Below are 20,431 nucleotides of genomic sequence, written 5' to 3'. Positions count from 1 at the left end.
CCCTCTAGACAACAGCTGCAGGGGAACCCCCTTGTCATGCGTTTCAATATGTGGGTGTGGTGAGCTAGCTAGCTGTATGCATGCTGTACATGTACTGTGTGCATGTGGTACATGGTAGATCTGTACTGTGCAATTTCAAAGAGATCGAGAATGGACAAGCTCTGTGGCGTGGTGAGCTCAGACTATGAGTATGAAAGGCACTACTCTAACGGTTGTACTTGTATGATTTCCCAGGGATCTCTTCAAGTGGTCTCCCACAAGTTCTCTAATGGTGTGCAAGTTGTACGCTGTGTCCTAGACTTCTTCAAGGTAAGCTGATCCCTACCAGTACTAATAATGTGAGAGTAAGCTCTCTCATGCAGTCTATGGCAGATGTGGAGCTGGCATATTCACAGTCGATTGGTCGCCTTGTTCGTAGCTCCGCCTACACCTTCCACTCCAATATCCTCATGCAGTGGCTGGGATCAGAGCCGTACGAGGAAACTGGGTGAGTCCCATCTCTCTGTAGCTATGCAGACACTGTACCCTCCCTCTCCCCTAGAACCATGAAGCATTGTTGGCAGCAGCTGGGTACCGAGGTCTCCCTGTTGGCAGACCACCATGCCAACAAGGCGGAGGGCTACCTCACACCAGTCAGGATACAACTGCAGACACTCCTGCCACGACTGGAAGACATGCGGATGAAGGTAACTACTCAGACTGTACAATTGCATGTGGAGAGAAGATTCCTTAATAAGCATTCCACGGAACAACGTGTTTTTGATTGTTTGTGTTGTTGGCACCCAGCTCAAGAACAAGACCCAGCAGTTGAGGACATCAGTGGAGATAGCTGAGAAGATACACAACAAAGAGAAGACCAAGTACCAGCAGATGGGGGACACTTGTCTGAGACTGCGTGGACGAATGGATGGGGAAGATGGACAGCAACCAGGGGTCATAAGAATGAAAATGGTAAGTATGCAATTTAGCTTATAATTATAATAATATAATAATAATACTTTCATTGAAGGTTTAAGTGGATAAATAACAGTAATAACACAGTTAACATGCATAGAATAAAAAATATTTATGTCCTGCCAGACGGAGCACAAAGAGGCAGTGATGACCAGAGATTTGGAGCTACAGGAAAAGGCTTACAAATCAGCCCACGAAGAGTTGGTGAAGATCTACCAGATCTTCAACAGGGAGATTGAGGAGTTGTACACAGTGAGTGGTCTACTCTTGTGGTGTGGTGGTGCCTGTATCTGCTCACTGCTTGCAGGAAGTGGAACAGACTGAGAGAGAGAGAGTGAAGACCTTGAAAGAGTCATTACAGCAATTCACAAAGTAAGCTAATTCATCTCACTTGAAATACAAGCAATAATTGACCTAAAGTGTACAGGTGTGGTTCCCACTGTGTACACTACTGTCGTGGTTGACTTACGTTTTCTCTAATAATGTTTGCATTTCAAGTGACATGTAAGTGTTGTATGCTCTATCATAGCACATACTCCATTGCAGGAACCTGTCCAACACAGCACCTGTGTACCTGGAGGGAATGAGCAAGATAGTCCTGACTATAGATGAGATTGATGCCTCCAGTGATATAGAGAACTTTGTGGAATCGCAGACCCAACTCTCAGAGAAACTTACACCCCCAATCTTTGAGCAGCACCAGGCGGCCACACTCACCTCACCTCCTCTGATGAGGGAACAGGTATATTATCCAACTATTTAGCTCACCTCAATTGTGTGTGTATTAATATGCGTTTCCATTCCATACACAAGATCTCTCCAGATACTCAAACACAGACGGAGGATGATTCGATGCTGAATGGGAATCGAACTCCCTCTCTCAGGAGTCAAAGGTCAATATCCAACGACATTCTCAATACAGACACTGAAAAGGTCAAAGATCAGAGTACACAGGTCAAAAATAAACACAAACAGTCACCAGAAGAAGTGGTTGTACGAGTAGCTAAGAAGAGACCATCTGTCAAACCAAAGCCACCTTCAACAAGTGATAATCGTGCAGTAAGTTCTTCAGAACATACGAGCAGTTCTTCAAGTCATGTGAGTCAAGTTATAATGAGGATGGAATCCAGTGGTGAGGCGGCAAGTCGACCACACAAACCTCCCAATATTGTATTACCATCAGTGAGATCATTGGAACACACTGGACGCCCTCGAACACGAACCAATCCCTCCCCTCTCACCACACCCATTTCAACTCGTCGGTTATCAGCACACATTCCTAAGCACGATGAGGTGGCAGACACTCTAGAGAAGCTGAGAAGATTAGCGTTGAACAATGACTGTTATGGTCTACTGGGGGTGGAGTCCAGTGCCAGCCTGGAGGAGCTAACTCGTGCAAGGAGGGAGAAGTCACGGCAACTACATCCCGACCACTTTGCTGGACAGCCAGACAGGAAACACAAGTGAGTTGAAGCATCATCGAAATTGCATATAGGTACTGTTACTATAGCTAATTAATAAGGTGTGGTTTACCACACCATTACCTTTGATTTTAATATTCTATCTGAAAGATCTCTACCAGAAAATCATTAAACAGTTACAGCTAATCAATGAGGTGTGGTTACAGCTAATTAATGAGGTGTGGTTACAGCTAATTCCCTGAGTGGGCGTCCAATACAGTACATGTATAATTATAATTATACGTAATTGTAGATAATTAATAGCTATATAAACTCTAATTGTAATACTGTTGCCATGCAGAGCTGAGGAGCAGCTGTCACGGATCAACCAAATCTTTCAAGACGTTCTCAAGACTCCTGACAAAAGAGATCTGTACGACAAACTCTGTCATTTCAGAAAAGTAAGCTCCCTCCCCCCAACCATCTCTAACGAGTTACCCCCCACACACCCCACCACCTGCAGTTCTATGAGCGCATCCCTGAACAGTACAAGGGTCTGGACAAGGCTAGGCGCAAACTAGCGGATCACGCTCGGCTCATCAAGAAGGCACAGTTCCCACTCACGTTGCTAGAGGAAGCACAGCTAGCTGTTCAACTGGTAGAACTCAGAATAGCCAAAGTACCTCAGGACAACACTTAGTATAAAATTTTTAAGACAGTGTTTTCGTTTGGTAGTGTTTTTTAGTTTTTTAGTGTCTGTACGTGTTTTTGACCTCCCAATCAACAGGTGTGAGATTATATCATGTTTCATTAAACAGCCATTATACACCCACACACTAGTCATGTATTATTGTATAATTATTGCTCGAGGCATAGCCGCGGATCACCTTTGATTGGTGTGAAGTTGTGCAGGAAAGTCTGACAATGTTCAATGAATTTCATTAAGGTAAGTACCCTGCCCTCCCCCATTTTGCAGCTTTGATGTTGCAACCTAATGTTTATGAGAATCAGTCTAGACTCTCTGATCTCAGCTCAAGTCAAGACACTGCATGCAGGAGCTCGAGGCTGCAGTTGCTCAAAGGTTAGTTATAGCAAGTACCTATTGTGAGAACTAGATCTAGTCTGTCTAATAATAATATTATGTATACATTGTAGCTATTCTGTGCATGCATCAGGCAGTTATACCACACCACAGTGTAAGGTGTGAATTCCAGATTGAATTGTGCTACTTCTGCTAGACAACACAGTGCATGCATTTTGTCTGGACTCGATCAGCCAAGACCACACAGAATGGTGAGTGGTTGTGAGTACGTGTACCAATGGTTGCATAGACCCGTAATATGCTCTGCACATCGCGACCACCCACACACACACACACACACACACACACACACACACACACAGTACGGGTTTATTTACAGCACCCTGCGGACGCTTGTTGTTAACAAGTTCGGTGCGGACGCTTGGAGAGAGATTTGGTGAGTGGGCAACTAAAACAAAACATTTACCTATAGTAATTTGTGAATTGCATTCCAAACATTTCCGGTGTTAATAAGAGCTTGCACTGTTTAGTCTGCACGGAGTTTTCCCTCAGTGAATCATGACCGACGTAGCTGTCACGTTCACCCACACACATCATTTATTGTGCTACATGTAGGAATGTGCTTAATTGACTATCAAAACATACTTGTATTAATTTGTTTGCATGGTTGTCTCCATGTAGCGAGGAGGCTGAATGTCTCCCGATTGTGGATGGGATATTGGACCGACATTATTACGATGAGAGCTATTTAAGCAGAGTGGGACTCATGGCTCAGGACAAGCTAGGTGTGTGTGTGGGCATGTGTGTGGGTGTGTGGGTGTGTGGGTGTGGTGTATAATAGTCACTTATCACTATTGGAGTCAACTCATCCCATCATCACATGCACACTCTTGCAGGTATACCATTAGAGAAAATCATGGAGCTGTTTGGTGCTTTCTTTTTTGAGACGTGCAAAAAGTCTGGCCACAGTCGAATGCTCCGTACGCTCGGACACAACTTGTATGGTTTCCTGGCAAACCTTGACCCCCTTCACGACCACCTCTCCTACACATACTCTAAGATGCAAGCACCCTCCTTCTGTTGTCTGAAGACCAATGCCGGGCTGACACTTCATTACTACTCCCATAGATACGGATTGAGCAACATCGTGCTGGGGATCGTAAAGGCCGTGGCCATTGACTACTACTCTCTGGATATCACCATGGAGATGGTGAAGTACGAGAAGTTGAAGCAGAAGTTATGTCATCACTACACTTTCGAAATTGTGGTGAAAGAGAGCTCTAGATATGAGGGCTATCTTGAACGTGAGTGAAGCATAATAACCATGCAATTGTTGCCACGTACATTATGTTATATTATCATCGCAATATCAATGGCCCCCTCCTGCCCTGTAGGTCTGTCTGGTGACCGGTTGCTCTCAAAGGCAGTCTCCCCTCTGCCGCCTAAAACCAACCTACCCTCTCCCACTGCTGCACAATGTCCATTCATTAGGATGGAACCAAGTACCCCCGATCATCAGCTAGACAGCCTGAAGGAAAGCACCCCCGATCAGCTGAAAAGCCTGAAGGAGAGTCTAATGAGGGCTGGTATCGCTGATAACAACGGGGATCTGCCCTCACCTGTACTGCCTGGGATATCATTCTCACGACTAGCCTCTCGGAGGGCCAGTACTTTTCCAGTAGAGCTCAACACATGGCCCATCACACAAGCACTTTTCGAAAAATGTTTTCCCTTCCACATCACCTTTGACAAAAGCTTGAGAATTATTTCCATGGGTTCTTCCCTCACTCGAATGTTTCCTGAGGCCGTCCTCGACAGAGACATGCTGACGAAGCACTTTGCGCTCCATCGACCAATGATGGAGCTAACATACGACAACATAGTTGGATCGATGTACAGTATCTTCGTCTTGAGAATAAAGAGTTACTCAATTAGTGGTGAAGAAGTCAACGACAGTAATGTCATCCACTTCAAGGGTCAGATGGTCCCCATCTCTCGTGCCAGTGATACTAGTTTGCTCTACCTTGCATCCCCCCGGGTTACAAGTATAGAGGAGTTGGAGCAACAAGGACTCTATCTCAGTGATATCCCAATACACGACGTGACTCGAGACCTTATTCTACTCAACCGCCATTTTCGTGTCGAATTGGGCATCTCTAAAGAATTGGAAGAAACAAAGAAAGACCTTCAGAAACAAAAGATAATTGCGGAGGAAGAGAGGCTTCGAGCGGACGACCTCCTCCACGCTATGCTCCCTAAATCAGTGGCCCATGAGTTAAAGAAGCATCGAGAAGTCAGTGCAATGGTGTTCCCCGAGGTGACGATTCTGTTCAGTGATATCAAAGGGTTCACCAACATCTGCAACAGATGCACACCCATTCAAGTGGTCAAGATGCTCAACCAACTCTACACACACTTTGATGGCCAACTGGAGAAGCACAACGTCTACAAGGTGTGCTATCGTTAAATATTATGTGTGAAAATACTATTGAATATTATAGGACATGACAACTGTATGCAACTGTATACATGTACACTTGAGCTTTGTGCTTGCACACATTGCCTACAGGTGGAGACCATTGGAGATGCTTACATGGTGGCAGCTGGTCTACTGGACACCTCTACAGACCATGCTGTTGCCATCACAAACATGGCCTTTGCTCTGAGAGAGGAGGCTGGGAACGTCATGGACCCAGTTGACAATGAACCTATTAAGGTGAGCAGCTAGTCTCTATGTGTTGACATGGGATTAAATTAATACATTGTTGGCAGTAGAGCAGCTATTTTTATGTTCCTTGTTCATAGTTATGCTCAGATGTAATACAACAGTTTTGGACAGCAATTTTTGTGTTTACACGAGATTAAATTCTAGTTACAAAACTGTTTGGCAGTGTTAGCTAATTTCCACAAGAATGCACATTTCTTGATACAGTGCATAATCATGCTCAGAACTGCTACAACAACTTATGTAATTTTCATGTTTCCCTCTCTCTCTCTCCAGATCCGTATTGGCGTCCACTCTGGGGGTGTGGTCGCTGGAGTGGTAGGTCGCAAGATGCCACGCTATTGTCTGTTTGGGGACACTGTCAACACTGCATCACGGATGGAGAGTCATGGGGAAGCCGGACACATCCACATGAGTGGCACCACTTACAAGTGAGAGCTATACATGTAGGATATCTGCCTATAGTGTATAAAGAATTCTGGAACAAATCTCAAGCCTGAATTTTTTGCATGGATGATGTGTCCAATTTCATAGTTAGTGCTATTATTATTGTTGTACTGTATGTTGCTTTTTTGCACCCCCTCTGCAGTATGCTCAAGGACAAAGGTGAACAGTTTGTGTTCTACAGTCGAGGGCTTATCGAAATTAAGGGACTTGGACGCAAGCAGACATACTTTGTGGAGAGGCCGGGTGCTGATGGTGCAGTCTGTGAGATCATCTACGTTAAACCAGACTCCGGTAATGAGGATACGAATGGCTTGAGCTCCAACGTTCACCGGCAGTCTATTGAGAGTGGCATGGGTATTATGGGTAGCAACTCGTTCATCAAACTCAGTCAATGCACCATTGTTCCCCCACACAACTCGCTGCCAAGTTATCCCTTTGGGGAGCCACCCTCTACCAACGGACTCAGTCCAAGACCGGAAATGGTCCGTCCTCCCACACAAGTGATCCATGTCTCCCCACGCATCAGTCCTGAAGGGAGACCGTACGAGGCTAATGGTCAGAACGGAGTCTCCTCACTGTTTATCTCCGACCCCCCAAGCACAAGCGTTTCCAAGGAGCAACCACTAACTGATTCAGCAGCTGCCAGAACTCACTCCAAAGAAAGGAACAAATGTGTCATATCTTGATTATTTTTGTATCTCTAAGTATGTGTTATGTGTTCAGATTTTTATGTCATGCCTTCACACCATGGCTACCATCCGTGTATAGTCAGTCCACCTTCTGTTGAGAATGCTCTACAATTTGTTGACATGTTCAATTTGGCAGTTATTAATGGATCTACTGCACATAATAATTATGCTTCAAAATAATCTACTAATAATTATGCTTCAAAATAATCTACTAATAATTATGTTCAGTACCGATCAACGGTTGTTCTAAACTACAATTAGTTACGTAATCTAATAAGTTAGACAGGCTGCTCTGGTTCAACTGGTTTGGATGCTGCACGTCTCCTGCGACGTCCCATTGGAGCAGCTAATCCTTGAGTCACTGTTACTGAGCCTGAGGTGGCACTCTGGCCATCAAACACCTAAGGCAACACAACACACTCATTATTCCAGAGCATGAATTAATGAATGCAAGCAAGTAATAAATAAAAGGAACATAATAATTATAATAATTATACTTTAATGCTGCAATGCAAGCCGCTGGTTAGTACCTATACAATAAGAATGTACCTATAATACTACTGCATTCCAACCAGTACTCACCTCCAGGGTAATGCTGTTAAGGTTAATGTCAGGAGCTAAGTTGAGGTAGAGCAATTCCCTGAGGACTTGTGTAAAGTCCGAGGGGTGGGTAGGACCATTGAGTACCAGCTGACGACCAGCCTCATCAAAGGGAAGGGCGGTTACACTTGTGCCACTGGTCTCAGCCACAAGACTCTCCAGACAACTCAACATACACATAGAAAAGTTGGGTGGAGCCAGCGACGGTATGAGGACCATTCCGGAGAGTTGGCCAACCAGAAGCATGTCATAGCCTGATGTAATGGGACGAGCTCCAAGCACAAACACATTGTCAGTAGTGGAGAGCGGTCCTTCAATGTCAAAATCGAGTGGCAATCCTGCAGAGGATTATAGTAGAGGAGAATTAGCAATTGCCCAAGGTTTATTTAACAACTCTTTGAACGACAATAACTTGCGTACCGTTCGTCCAATCTCAATTTTGTTGATTTCCTGAAAGCTTAGAAAGAGCTCTTTCCGATGATAATATGTTCAGCTCAATTTTTTTATCGGACCCTATTTTGCAATTTTCCCCCACCCTATACCCACGCTTTTTTTGCTAAAAATGGCCTCGAAAATTATCTTTGATTTTAATATTCTATCTGAAAGATCTCACTTTAAGCTACCAGAAAATCATTAAACAGTTAAAATTGGACAACCCGAACCCATATTATGGCCGTCCAAAGAATCCATAACAACATGACAACATTCACATAGTACATGCAGTAGATCTAAACACATCATTACCTTTCAAAGGGGCTACAAAAAACACATTTTAATTGTGACAATGCACAATTAAGTACAAGCACTCTAAGTTATGTAGTTAGCTTGTACTGTACAATTAAGGTATGGTAAGCTCACTCTAACAATATACATTATACTCACCAAACACCTCCCCAATGAAGGGGGACTCTTTGTACACCACTGCAGTACTGGTCACCAGCTGGGCGTCTACTGCACACACCACGTTCCTAGAGCCATATTGAAGCATCATGAAATGATAGCCACCGTCTGACAGTACTGTAGACAGCTGGAAGCTGACCCGGATCTGAGCACTCAACCCTGACTCTCCTTGCCTCTTGAGCGTCAAGATGAGCTGGTTGTTCCCTGCAGAGTAGTACACAGCCAGGTACCTCTCAGTGAAGTCTGTGTTGCCATAGTACACTATATAGCCTGAGGACGACACTTGAATCCAGAATGCCAGCGTAAACTCATCAATTTGTCCAGTGAAGTCAGTGAAGTTTTCAGTAACAATAGCATAGCCTCCATTGGTCATCAATACATCGTTGCTACCAGGTTGCCGTGTTTGCACGAGGCTTAAACCAGTAGCACTTACTCCACTGACCAAATCAATAAAGGATTGGGCAGGTAGACCACACACTGAGGTCATCTTAGCTATGGTGTTGTACTCGTCCACACACACTCTCCCGGTGAAGCTGCCGCTTGGTAGAGGATCTCCCATCAGAGTGATTGTGGCTCTCATGATCAGTGCCACTGTGTCCGGGTCTGTGATGGTCGCATTTGGGAAGAGGGCTATGGAAATGCCACTGAACACTGTTAGATTATCTAATCCATTGATTATCGGTTGTACGTCGTTGCTATCCATAACAGTGATGGTTACCATGGCAGTGCCAGTACGAGCCGGTGGGAGGGCATCAATAGCATACACCTCAAAACTCATGGTGGGAGAAACTTCTCTGTCCAATAGAGAGAGAAGAGAGAGGTCACCTGTCATAGCGTTGATCATGACACCAAAACCTTGCTCCACTGCATATTCAATTACATCTCCTCCGCTCTCTACGCTTGCCTGCACCGTTAAAAAGTTCATTGCCAGCATACCTTCTAGCAGAGACACATTGTACACCATCTGAGTGAAGACAGGAACACTCGCCAGAGACACCGCCACAGTGACTTCATTACTCGACAAATCACCAGCATCAATAACCAGAACACCTACTGTACGAATCTCCGTCAGAGAGGTTACCACGGAGCCCACCACATACGTCAGTGAGAGCAGAGCATCTTCCAGTGATACATTAGATGCAATGGACTCTAGTCTGTACACATTGGTAGCCGTCTCTCCGAAGCTATAGCCTGGTATGGGGTTCCAATTCAGCGATTCGTTAGAGCCTGAGGGCACATCCCTCAGAGTTAGAATAGCTACCTTAACCTCATCGTTGATGTCTGGATCGAATATTGTTGGAGTGTTCTGCAGCAGCTGGGTAACACTGAGGGGTCTGAGCACAACACTCGGGTTGGAGGGGTCGAGAGTGATGGAGGGGGGCTCATTCACATTCAGCACATCAACAGTCACTGTAGCTGAGCTATTGTTAACGCCATCGCTAGCGGTGACAGTGAAGCTGTAGATGGACGTGTCCTCTGCGTCTAAAGCCTGTGATATACTCACTCCTACTTCATTATCCACAAGGGTTACAATGAAGGGCACAGATGATGGAGCTATGGACAGAGTTATGACATCCATGTTCCTGTCAGCATCTGACACCATCATAACACCAATGGTGGTTCCTATGGTTGCATCCTCGGGGATGTCAAAGTTATATAGCGATGGGGTAAAGTTTGGTGGGTTGTCGTTCACATCCACAATATTGATGGTGACTGTTGTGGTGGAGGAGCCCATGAAGTCTCGGACTGTGATGGTAATGGTACGAGGGGAGAGTTCAGGCTCTGACGCAAAATTCACATATTCTATTCCTCTCAAATTAGACTCAAAGTTAGCAATTGTATCGGGTATTTCAAATTCAAGCACTGGTCCCAAGTTGGCGCCACTCCTCAGCACATCGTTCTCAGCGTCATTCTCTCTAGATAGCTCAATCAGCATGCTAGCCAGGATCCTGTTATCATCGTCGGCTATGATGGCATTTGGAGCAATGAGCACTGCTCCATCTCCATCGTTAAATATAATCGTAGCATTGCCAATGGAAACCACAGGGGGGTCATCACGAGGTATAAACTCGATAGTAACTTGTGCCATTTCACTGTCTAGCTGTCCATCAGATACTGTTATGACAACGGTTCGTGTAGGGTCCTCCTCAGGTTGTCCACTGTTGTCAAGGAAGGGGGAGTCTGTTGAGGAGAAATTGACACTAGCTAACACCTGTCGATACTCCTCAAGGCTGGCTGATCCGGACAGAGATAAAATATTACCAGAAAATGAAACAAAGATGTTTGGATTTGCAACTGTTGCAGTGAGAGTGTCCGTGCCAACTGTTGGAGTGGTTAGGTTGAGAGTAGCACTCACCAGGTTATCACTGTCCACATCTTGTACCATTAGTGCAGGTGCTATGGCAACGCCGGGAGTAGACTCATCGTACATGGCCGAGGAGAGGAGGTCTCCACTGTTAGAGGAGAGAGAGATTTCTGGAGGGTCGTTAACAGTGATGAGATTGACGGAGGTTTGTGCCAGAGGGTTGTTCTGTCGGCCATCGGTGTCAACGATAGTGAATTGGATCACACGAGGGTTTGTTGTAGTGGGACGATCGTCTGTATTTTCATACACCAGCGTGTCTAGCACAGTGATAAAGTCACCTGCAATACCAGGTCCGATAATCTCAACCATTTGACGGTCAGGTGATCGTTGTACGGTGATGTACGACTCTGTGGATACTGCAGACAATGTTTCACTGGTATCTTGGGCGTTGGTTAACTGAACAATCACTCGATCAAATGTCGGGTTCAAAAACCCATCAATCAATCTTGTCATTCGACTGTCTGGTGCTACGGCAACAGGACCTGCGTCTTCTGTGAATGTTGTGACATAATTTATTCCAGCCGCAAAGCTGATGTCTAGTACTGGCAAAGCATTGTCGCTGGTTACCAAGTAAACATTTCCGATCGTGTTTGCAGAGTCACCTGTTTCCTCAGTAAGACTGAACTGTAGAGAGCGTGGGGGGTCAACGGTGGGGTCTATGAAAGTGTTGAGGTAGCCAATGTCTCGCAGTACACTCTCTGCATCCGCTTGAGGAATGAGATCGGAGGAGTTCGCAACGAAGACAACCCTCTGGTTAGTGAGTTGGCTGACTCTAATGGAGTTAGGGAGAAGAGGAAGGACAAGCGACTCTTGGCCACAGCTGCAGAAATCCAGTACTTGTGTTTGAGTGAGAGGACTGTTGTGATAGTAGAGGCCATGTAGGGCACCGCCCAATCTACCACTAATGGTTGCAGGGGGGCGAGAGTTGCCGATGAACAAATCAATATTTGATGATGGAGAGACAGGTACTCCCAATAGTGCTTGAGTATCCACTAGTGCACAGTCAATATAGTAGTCAATCTCAGCAGTGGTGGACGAGGTGGTCCTTAAAACCAGAGTATAGTGCCTTGCTCCTACTCCTGATCCTGGTGTGAAATTTTCTTGTCCTGTAGGCTGTCTATAAACAGCAGTGTCAAAACTGCCTGCCCCGTAGACATAGTAGACTCGAATGTCAAAACGACGAACCCAAACTGCGAACTGGCGCTCCACAGCACTAGCGGGTAGAGTTGGATTCGCTGAGTCAGGAAGTGTGAGAACAAATCCTTCGGCATCTTGCCTCAGTACAAATGAAATTGAGAATTCTCCAGAGCCAAAGTCAGTAGGGAGGGAAGCACGAGGTATTCGACCGTAACCATCGTCTGCTAGGGTTGTTAGTCTGTTGACAGTCACTGCAGGACAGTTACCTCCACCAATAACATCTGAATCGTTAAATGCCCCTTGGGCGTTATTGTCGCTCTGAAAGGTAGCTGCATCAAGGAGGTTGATGGTAGAGGACAAGAGCCCGGCATCTTGTAGCCTCGCTTCCTGGCACACCATCAGACAATCGATGTATTGCCTCTGGCTGTCTACAGCATTCGGAACCAGTGTCACCTCTATAGAGCTGATGGCTGCCGAGCCTAGATCAGGGTCATTGATTCTCAGGGCGGGACCAATGGAAGTAGCAGCACCCCCTATCACGATTACAGCCGGTGCCAGCTGCTGTATCTCAGCTGGGTTGTCGTTGAAGTCTGTCAGACTGAACAGGACGGTAGCATAAGAGGTTTGTGGGGGAGATCCCCCGTCCACTGCAGATATGTTGAGAGCGTAGGTGGACTGTTCTTCTGCATCCAACTGAGTGATGAACTGGATGATACCATTGTTGTCAATGGAGAAACGATCCTGAAAGTTCAACAGTTCGTAGCGTACAACCCTGTTGTTGGGTGAAGTGAAATCTCTATCTTCTGCCCGCACAATGAATATACTTCTGGGGGGGTCCAGCTCTTCCCTCTGTGGGGGTGCATCGTAGGGGGGCTCGTCACCACTGAGGGTTACAAATACTGGGGCAATGTCATTGAGGTCCTCCACACGCACAACCACATACACAGTGTCCGTTAATACAGGGTTTCCCATGTCTTCAGCTATTACAGTGACATTGTGCAGCTGGAAGTCATCGGCGTCCAGTCCGTTGGGGACAGTCAACACACCAAACTCAGAGTCGATCTCAAATAGGCCTGTGGTTACCCGTGTAACTGGAGGGATGCCCATGGCTACAGAGAGCACTTGCGATATTCTGTAAGAAATATCCCCCTCGAGGCCTGGGTCAGCGTCAGTTGCTTGTAGGGTGGTTAAAGTGAGCGGCAGGTTTGTCTCATTTCGAGTGAACTCCAACATACTGGCTGGATCAAATACTGGATTGAAGTTGTTTGCAGGAGAGATGGTTACAGTTACACAGGTTTGCTCACTGAAGATCTTGAAGTCGCTTATCTGCACACAAATCACGCGCGGTGGATCCACGGTGATGTCTGTAGCTATGTTGTTGTAACGTATCCTCCCAATTGTCAGATACACACGCTCGTTCCGTCCGCCATTGTTCTGGAAGGTAACGCTATATTCAATGGAGTTGTTCGCCCCTGGTAAAGGTCCAATAGATACGGTCTCGAAGGGGAGGTCCATATCAAACTGAATGATCTCTTGGTCGTCTCCATCCTGAGGGTTTATGATGGAGATAATCAGCTCACTGAATACATCGTCGTCTGAGTCCTCCACTTCGATATTGTCCGGGTTGATGATGATGGTAGGCACACCACGCACTGACACATTCTGTTGAGGTTCAAAGAACAACTCTGGGCGATCATTCACCCTCACTATTTGTACGCTAGAGGTGGACAATGAGGAGATGGAGCCTGTCCGAGTGACCCCACCCTCAGTTGTAAGTGTGGTGTCTAGAGCAGTCACGGTTATAGTACGGTTGAACGACTCGTCTGGTTCATCAACATTGTTACAATATACCACACTCCTCAAGCCAATCTCAAAAAATTCAATAGAGCTGGACTGATCTTGGATGAAGATTATACTGGTCCGCTGCATGAAGGAAAAGCTCCTAATCTGTGGGATGTTGGCGGTCACTTCCAGATATTCTGAGTCAGAAACAATGCCGTTGGTGTTGAGGACGACACGCACGTTCTGCAGACTGTTCGTATCAGGATCGAGTATTTGAGAGTCTGGAGCAACAATGGGTACACAATTACCATCCTCAGTGAAGGTTGTGACGTAGTCTTTGATGCCTGGACCCCCCAGGAAGATTGTGGGGGGGTCGTTGAATGGACGGACGGTGATACGAACCAAGGCAGGATCGCTAGTAGCTCCCTCAATATCTGTGATCACCACGGAGACCTCCCGCACGGCTACATCACTCAGACCTCCATTAGCATTCTGGTACATAACATTCCCAAATATATTTACCCACTCATTTGCCTCCAACGCCCCCACAAGTGTTAGAACACCAGCTGCAATGTCAAAACTGGCTGTAACGGTAGTTGCAGGGGGAAATAATGCGAGAGACTCCGCCTCCATGTCTGGACGAGTGACAAAGGTGAAGATAGCAGAGGAGAACATTGTACTGTCTTCGTCAGCAATTGCAACTCTTGAGGAATCGATGATATTACTGCTTCCACTTTCTTCCAAGTAAGTGGCAGTAGTATCACGGCTGTTTGGGTTTGTACTATCCAAGTCAAGTGTAGGCTTGTCGTTAGTAGGTGTCACTGTAACGGTTGTGAACGAGAGAGGATCGTTGACATTCGATCCTTCGTCAAACACGGTGAACTGGATGACTCGATCAAACTCCACTGGTTCCTCCTCAAGGTCCAGATATAGAATGTTCCTCAGAGCGCTGAGATAGGCCTCGGGGAACACGGGTGTTGAAGAGATGCGGGGCGTCAGGGCAATCAATTGCAATCCAGACAACAGAGTTACATTGACTAGTTCAGAGCTCCCACTGTTTACTAGTGCCTCGAGGGAGCCTGCAGATATCAGCTGTATAATGATACGGTCCAATGGCCAGTAACCACTGTCCCTGTCATAAAGGATAGCATTGGCTCCAATGACCTCTGTACCCAGAGAAGTCTCATCAAACACTGTTGCAAAGTTCAGGCCGGGGGTTTCAAATCCGTTGAGGTCCAGGACAGGGCGTTGATCGTTGATAAGGATTGGTCGCACAGTTACCACAGTCTCTGTATCCGATGGTCCAACCATGTCGGTAACCAATAAAAACACACCTCTGTCCAAGGGGTGAGGCTCGTCCAAGATGTTGCTGTAATTAACTGTCCTCATGGCAACCTCCAGTTGAGGTAGGGAGGCCAACGTATCAGTGCCGGTATAGGTAAGCTCCACAGTTCTTGTGCGATGGTTGATAGTTGCCGTGACATTTTCTGTACTGGATGTCACATCCAAGGTCTCGCCACAAGTAAAGGTACAGAACAGATGCTCGTTAGTGATAACAGAGTCGCAGAAATAGAACTCAGAGAGTAATGCATTGTCTAGTCGGTTTCCAAGGAAGAATGTTCCACTTTCAAATTCTCCTCTAGTAAATGGACTGTCCACGGTGGAGTTATCAACATTAGAAGCAGACGCAACCATTTCACTGTCGAAGTATATTGACATCACGTTCATCTGTCTCACCACAGCAACTTGATGCCACTCTCCATCGTGAGTGGGTAGCTGGCCGGTCTCCACAAGTCTAGTGGGATTGTTGCCGGTAGGGTTCACTTGGATATTCAGGGAGCCATCATTTAACACTTGAAGACTGAATATATTGACAGTACTCTGCATCTCAACAATAAAGCCATTTGACGGGGCCGAGAACCTCACCCAGATGGTTACGCTGAATTGTAGCAGCTGCTCGCCACTAAACAATACCAAGAAGTTTCTAGCAAATGGCGACTGACCCAAATCAAGAATTCTGTCCACAATTACTCCTCCAGATATCTGTGCTGGGTCCAGCAGATACGTACAGCCACCCTCACTGCACAAGCTGTGCACGTTGTTGTCATAGAGAATGGTGTAGTTGTCATGGTTGCATTGTCCTCCGGGTAGTGGGAAGCTCTCGATAGACATGGGTGATGGGTGGAGGCTCATTTGCACGCTACGTAGAGGGTACAAGGAAACATCATCACGGTCCACAATGCTCAAAGCAGCTGCAGGAGTTGCCGTGCCTACACCCTCCAGGAAATACACCACATTGTCCATTGGTTCAACGCGAGGCCTCTCATCATTTTCATCCAGCAGAATGATAGTCACCATGGCAGTAGCTTGAGCTGCGGCCGTATCTGTAGCGATAATGTTGAATGTGTGTATAGGTATGGTCTCTCTGTCTAGAGGCTCGTCTGTTGTCATGAGAGCTCCTGTTCCGCTGAGCAAGAGGATGGTGAACTGTGTCTGTGGGGGGTCCAAACTGAGGGTGATATCTTCAAGAGGGGTGTCTGGATCGGTGAAGTTGATGTACGTTAAAAGTCGGTTAAAACCAAACCCTTCAGAGATTTCGAGATTGTACACATTTGGGTTGAACACAGGGGGTAGATCATCAATGTTCACCACGGTGATAAATATATAACCAGCTGCACTGCACACCTGAGGTACACCATTATCACAAGCTTGGTACAAAAAGGTAAAACTTGTATCAGATTCAAAATCAATTAAATTGCTGTTTGAAACAATGAAATATCCGGAGGCATCAAATTCAAAATAATTCTGACCATTTCCTGTATGGTTGAATGTTAGTTGTCCACTTGGACCGAGATCAAAATCGATAGCAATTGCCATAGCAACAATGGTACCATCTGCAGAGTGTTCGGCCAGTTCAGCTGTGATATTAAGGGGTGAGAGACGTGGAGTATTGTCGTTAAGGCCCAGCACGGTGATCACAACAGTGGTGGTGTCGTCAACAACAGCTGTCATGTTCGGCCTGCTAACTCCAAGAATCACAGTGAACACATCGTTGTCCTCATAGTCTAGATAGCTGCTCGGACTGGTGATGGTGGCATTGCCCTCAGAGCTGTCCACAGTGAACCCAGCATTGTATGGACTCACAGAGAGGATGGTGTACTCGAAGGCATCGTTCAAGAGATTCAGGTCACGGTCCATCGCTCTAATCACGCCCATACTTTCTCCGAATGAATTCTCCAATATACTGAAACTGTACTGAGTTTGAGGGAATCCGGGCACAGAGCTGACAATGAAGATTGTGTAGTTTTGAGTAATTGTTTGCGTTGGCAAGCCTCTGTCGGAAATGGAGGCTGTGAATGGTATAGTGACAACCGTTGATGATACGAGGTTAATGTCCCTTGTCAGAGTGACCACACCCGTCTCGTTGTCCACTTTGAACGTACCAGCATCATCGATCAGAGTGAAGAGGAGAGCGGAGTTGGAACCTTCGTCAGCATCAACTGCATTGAGAGTTATGATCGCAGTACCCTCAGGGGATCCATCAATCACATCTGCCATGAATGGCGGCAGTGCCTGAGGGGCATTGTCGTTAATATCCAACAACACTATGGTAATGATGGTTTGATTCTCTCGGAAAGGAACTCCCCAATCTCTAGCAGTTATCTCCAAGGTAACAGCGGCTTCTTCCTCCCTGTTCAACAGTACCAAGTTCATCAAAACGCCAAAGTTATTGATGGAGAATCTTGCATCGCTCACAGTATACGTGAGGTTAGCGTTCTGACCAACATCTCTGTCGGTGAAGGGCACCACAAGTTGGAACAGACTCTCCTCAAGAAAACTGAAGAGCTCTTGGCCAACATACTGAGGGAAGTTGTCGTTAATGTCCGTAAGATAAACAGTTATGGTCTGATTGGCACTGAACACACCATCCGTGACACGTACAGTGATACTGTACATTGCTTGCTCCTCTCGATCCAGCGACTGTGTGGTTAGCACGACGCCAGAGAATGGGTCAATAGTGAACCGTCCTCCTGCACTATCGACCAATGAAAACGTGAAGTTATTGAATGGAGGGGCATCTGCATCACTGGCTAGTACTGTTAGTACGAGTGCATTAGGGAGCTCCTCTATGACGTCTGCCATGGTAACAGGGGTGATGACAGGGGGGTGGTCGTTTTCGTTGATGATGTCCACTATGATAGTTGCTATAGTACTGAGCACCACAGATCCCATGTCTGATACTACGATATCGAAGGAGTAGGTTATGACAGCTTCATAGTTGAGAGGTTGACACACTTCAATGCATCCAGTCGTGTCATTCACAAAGAAGGGGATGAGTGTAGTGCATTCCTCGACGCCAGCCGAGAGGGAATAGTTCAATAGCGCATTCTGACCAGAATCTGCATCGTCAGCATTGATGCAACCAACCAGAGTGCCTTGAGGGGAGGTCTCGGTGACACTGAACTCTGTGGGGGGGATGATGACGGGGGCGTTGTCATTGACGTCCATAATCTGGATCATGATTGGGCATTGACTACATCTCTGGGGGGTGCCTAAGTCGCACACCGTGATGTTGAACTCGTAGTAAGTCATGTTCTCGTAATCCAGCCTCATGCAGGCGTAGATGTAGCCAGTAATCTGGTCAATCTCAAACGGTAGCTCAGAGGAACACATTGGATCAGGGTCTGTCGTGTTTTCCCTTGTTATCGAGAAGCGAAGTTCTTGGTTGAGGCCTGAGTCGATGTCTGCAGCCATTGCTCTTCTCAGATCCGCCCCCACGTTCAGGTCCTCTGGGTATATGAAAGCAGACGGGCCTACACAAACAGGGGAGTTGTCGTTCTCGTCTGTAAGCTGCACTGTGAGTGTGAAATTAGTGATCTGGGTTTCGTCGTCAAGGGCCTCGTTTACGGCTTGTATCAGCAGTTCAATCTCTTGTACTGATGCGGGGGGGTCAAAGTCTAAAGCATCGCTATCTGATACCACCACATTGTCATCGATAATAGTGAATGGAGTATTGGACTGGAGGATTTGGTATCGGACTTGTGAGTTGAGGTCAGTGTCGGCATCAGTTGTGGACAGTGTATAAACAACGTCTCCATTCGGTGAATTCTCTTGCAGCTGTACTGTATCCGTTGGAGATGGAAACACTGGCGGTTGGTCGTTTCGATCCACTACATTTATCACAATCGCCACGTCAACAATATGGGTTTGATCATCTGAGTTGCTTGGGGGATTGATGCCCCTGAGGTGTGAGATATAGGTCCGGGTGGGCCCCTCATAATCCAGCTCCTCCGCCCCAGTGTAGAACACGTCATCTTCGTCTATTATTCCAAATGGTCCGGAAGTGTTCACAAACGAATACGTCACCTGAAGATGAACATAATTACAATATTGTAAATCAAGTTCTTATGGTACTATTATAATTAAAATAACACAACAAATAATTAATTATATTTCCAAATTCGGCCAAAATTAATACCGTGAATAATAATAGCCCATGGTCCAAGACCGAAAATGACAAATTCTGGCCCCAATTAAATTTTGGATCTCAGAAAAGAAAAAAAATTTGACATTGGATCAACGGTACTAAAGTTATGGGTGTTGAAAGATGATCAATAACCCGTAATCTCAGAATAGTACGATCTTTGATCTTTCAGCTGCCATAACTAGAATTCCGTTAATCTGATTTTATGATAAAAAAGATGCTTCAAATGGTACCATCAAAGTGCCTACTTGAGCGATAAAAATTAATTATTTGCCAATTATTTTGGTGATACCAATTTAATTCTTTTTCAGCTGCCATAACTTGAATTCCGTGGATCCAATTTCAACGATAATATAATTTTCTGAAAACTTAGAAACACACCTTTCAAATGGCATCATCAAATTTCTTATTTAAGCGATTGGCAATTTGGCAATACCATGAATAATGGTCCAAGGCCGAAAAATGACAAATTATGGCCCCGACGAACTTTTGGATTGAAACATATCATTTGAAAGGAAATTTTCTAAGCTTTCCGAAAATCACAAAATTTTGGATATTTGATCAACGGTACTAAAGTTAATGGCTGTTGATATAACCCCCCCCTCCAAATAATAATAATTTTTCAGCTGCCATAACCTGAATTCCGTGGATCCAATTTCAACGATAATATAATTTTCTGAAAACTTAGAAACACACCTTTCAAATGGCATCATCAAATTTCTTATTTAAACGATAAAAGTATTTGGCAATTTGGCAATACCATGAATAATATAGCCCATGGTCCAAGGCCGAAAAATGACAAATTACGGCCCCGACGAACTTTTGGATTGAAATACATCATTTGAAAGGAAATTTTCTAAGCTTTCCCAAAATCACAAAATTTTGGATATTTGATCAACGGTACT

General features: G+C 45.7%; 4 protein-coding genes across 6 annotated transcripts in view; 3 read left to right on the top strand and 1 right to left on the bottom strand.

Moving 5' to 3' along the window:
- Window positions 1-27: 27 nt before the first annotated feature.
- LOC135341892 (uncharacterized) lies at window positions 28-3,169 on the top strand. Its single transcript, XM_064538574.1, has 11 exons — window positions 28-171; window positions 235-309; window positions 363-487; window positions 542-686; window positions 787-951; window positions 1,081-1,206; window positions 1,262-1,326; window positions 1,501-1,696; window positions 1,768-2,417; window positions 2,716-2,815; window positions 2,878-3,169. Exons 1-11 carry the CDS (start codon window positions 103-105, stop codon window positions 3,052-3,054), a joined length of 1,893 nt encoding a protein of 630 aa, XP_064394644.1. The 5' UTR covers window positions 28-102; the 3' UTR covers window positions 3,055-3,169.
- A 138-nt stretch (window positions 3,170-3,307) lies between these two features.
- Window positions 3,308-7,376, top strand: LOC135341877 (guanylate cyclase soluble subunit beta-1-like). Of its 3 annotated transcripts, none has more exons than XM_064538557.1 (9): window positions 3,308-3,435; window positions 3,550-3,647; window positions 3,759-3,832; window positions 4,078-4,181; window positions 4,293-4,700; window positions 4,791-5,848; window positions 5,966-6,112; window positions 6,398-6,552; window positions 6,711-7,376. In XM_064538557.1, the coding sequence occupies exons 2-9, from the start codon at window positions 3,645-3,647 to the stop codon at window positions 7,252-7,254; spliced, it is 2,493 nt and encodes an 830-aa protein (XP_064394627.1). In that variant the 5' UTR covers window positions 3,308-3,435; window positions 3,550-3,644; the 3' UTR covers window positions 7,255-7,376. The 3 variants fall into 3 exon arrangements, with proteins under 3 accessions (XP_064394627.1, XP_064394626.1, XP_064394628.1); XM_064538556.1 differs by having other exon boundaries at window positions 3,334-3,435; window positions 3,593-3,647; XM_064538558.1 differs by having other exon boundaries at window positions 3,364-3,435; window positions 3,530-3,647.
- Window positions 5,269-20,431, top strand: part of LOC135341944 (replication factor C subunit 4-like) — a 37,197-nt gene continuing 22,034 nt past the window's right edge. The window contains exon 1 of the mRNA XM_064538636.1: window positions 5,269-5,280. The gene's annotated coding sequence lies outside the window, so the exon portion shown is untranslated. The remainder of the gene's footprint in view (window positions 5,281-20,431) is intronic.
- The window catches only part of LOC135341853 (uncharacterized), a 32,174-nt gene continuing 19,123 nt past the window's right edge, over window positions 7,381-20,431 (bottom strand). Inside the window, exons 8-10 of the mRNA XM_064538524.1 lie at window positions 8,740-19,408; window positions 7,840-8,195; window positions 7,381-7,658 (exon numbers count right to left, since the gene is read on the bottom strand). Coding sequence (XP_064394594.1) covers window positions 7,536-7,658; window positions 7,840-8,195; window positions 8,740-19,408 — 11,148 coding nt within the window. The 3' untranslated portion in view covers window positions 7,381-7,535. The remainder of the gene's footprint in view (window positions 7,659-7,839; window positions 8,196-8,739; window positions 19,409-20,431) is intronic.

This window comes from Halichondria panicea, chromosome 9, assembly GCF_963675165.1.
Source record: "Halichondria panicea chromosome 9, odHalPani1.1, whole genome shotgun sequence".
Classification (NCBI taxonomy): domain Eukaryota; kingdom Metazoa; phylum Porifera; class Demospongiae; order Suberitida; family Halichondriidae; genus Halichondria; species Halichondria panicea.
The sequence above is the reverse complement of the archived record's forward strand: the minus strand, read 5'-3'. Positions and strand labels throughout refer to the sequence as shown.